This window comes from Cyprinodon variegatus, unplaced genomic scaffold, assembly GCF_000732505.1.
Source record: "Cyprinodon variegatus isolate N-32 unplaced genomic scaffold, C_variegatus-1.0 Scaffold1076, whole genome shotgun sequence".
Lineage (NCBI taxonomy): Eukaryota > Metazoa > Chordata > Actinopteri > Cyprinodontiformes > Cyprinodontidae > Cyprinodon > Cyprinodon variegatus.
This window is the reverse complement of record NW_015151529.1, coordinates 1-1926: the sequence shown is the minus strand read 5'-3', so window position 1 is coordinate 1926 and position 1926 is coordinate 1. Positions and strand designations below refer to the sequence as shown.

At 38.6% G+C, this 1926-nt stretch overlaps 1 protein-coding gene across 1 annotated transcript in view; it reads right to left on the bottom strand.

Moving 5' to 3' along the window:
- The window catches only part of lrig3 (leucine-rich repeats and immunoglobulin-like domains 3), a 23673-nt gene extending 22213 nt beyond the window's left edge, over positions 1–1460 (bottom strand). Inside the window, exons 1-2 of the mRNA XM_015400133.1 lie at positions 1309–1460; positions 1141–1215 (exon numbers count right to left, since the gene is read on the bottom strand). Coding sequence (XP_015255619.1) covers positions 1141–1215; positions 1309–1445 — 212 coding nt within the window. The 5' untranslated portion in view covers positions 1446–1460. The remainder of the gene's footprint in view (positions 1–1140; positions 1216–1308) is intronic.
- Positions 1461–1926: the final 466 nt, after the last annotated feature.

Here is a 1926-nt window from a genome sequence, read left to right as displayed (position 1 = left end):
TATCTTTAATACTTTTTATGGATCGGCAGAAACCCCGTTTACTGAAGCGACCGCGGGAATAAATGCATCAGAGAAGAAAACTGGAATTAACCCAAAAATGTATTTTATCAGTAACATCAGCCTCACTGTCCCAGTCAGTGATACTAAAGGTCACGGCGTCCCACAGTCTTATCCCATCTTCTCTTAGGGGGGATCATATTTCTTGACCTATTTATTATCAGAAACTCAGACTTTATTTGGGGAGATTTAAATAGAACCATCACAAATTTTTTTTTTATTCCCTGGAAGCTTCAACATAATAATAATGAACACGATTTATGAACATTAGAGACAATTTTCAATGAGGGGTCACCTGGTGTGCTTATTAAAATGTGCAAACTTCTTTAAATCCATTAAGGGAGAAGTATACCTGTTTTTCTTTGGGGTATTTTATTGCATGTTAGGCGATTATGAAAAATCAAAGTATAAGCAAGGATTAAATGTAACAGAACTCGATAAAAAACAGAGAATAATCCGCTTCCCTGTTGGAAAAGTTCTGGTAAAGAAAGAAAAAAAGGCTGTGCTTCTCATGTTTCTCTGCTTAGAAAAAAAAAAATATTGCTGCAGGTGAGATTTCTCTCCCAAAAACTGCAAACAAATTGTTGATTGAGTCGGAGCGCAGCCTGCGGCGGCTGCTGCCGCCCGTCGTGTTTGGGCTTGATGAGGAATACGCCTCGTCTAGCAACATGTGCATTCCTCCGCCGCAACTTCACGCTGGGCAGCTCTGAGAAATGCGCCGCAGACCCAATGAAAATTGTTGAGGTTTCACAGACTAATATCTGGAGCGATTCTGAAAGCACGTCTTGCAAAACAAGATTCCAGACAATTACCAGCTCACAGTTTGCAGGGGAGAAAATGGCTTTTTTTGCTTTTAATTCAGTTTTCTTTCTTTGTTTTCTGACGGCACTAATATCCTCTTAAAGAGTGGAATTAAAATGATTTTAAATCCACTTCCCAGACAGAAGGGAAAATGTTTCCATTAGCAGCGGTGACATTTGTGCTCCGCCGTGTCTCCAAGTCTGGGAACGAGCCGATTCGGACCCACAGCAACAGTCCAGATAACCGCCGTTAAAACCCGCTACCAAAAAAACGTTTACTTACAGGATGAGCGTGGTGATGTTGGACGCATGAGGACCCAGATCAGGAATGGCCTCCAGTTTGTTGTGATTCAGCTTTCTGCGGATGTAAAAGAAGAGCAAACTTTAACGACACCGAAGGATGAATAACGGCTATTATTAAACCCGAGCAAAGAAAACACAGAAAACTCACAGTTCATTTAAACGGACCAGTTTGGAAAACAGATTCCTGTCCAGAACTTGCAATCTGTTATGGCTCAGGTCTCTGTGAAAGGAGCAGAAAGTAACATAAATGCACAACCCTCTTTTTCTAACTTCTCTATAATACATTGGCCATGCCTGGCATCATGGAACAGGAAGGAATTTTATTTGGTTAAAAACACTAGAATTATATTTTTATAGATAGTTAGCGTATTAAAATACGTCTTAAATCAGGGACCCCCTAATTATATATATATTAGGGATGTACGATATTGGGATTTTGGCCGATATCCGATATGCCGATATTTTAAAACTCATGTAGCCGATAACCGATATCGATACCGATATTAAAGCTGGAAAAAAATAAGTAGTCATTGAAAATAGCAGTTTTGTTATCCATTTCTGACACTTTGAAAAATAATAAACTCAAATATATTTTCATATGCTGATATCAAATAGATTTTTAAAAACGCGGTATCGATCTATTTTACTTTCAAAATCTCGTGAAATGTCATCGTTCTGTTAAAAACTCTCGTGATATTTTGCCAATTCTTGTGAGATTTTGTTAGTAAAATAGATCGATACGGACTTCCGGTTTAACGCATGGAGT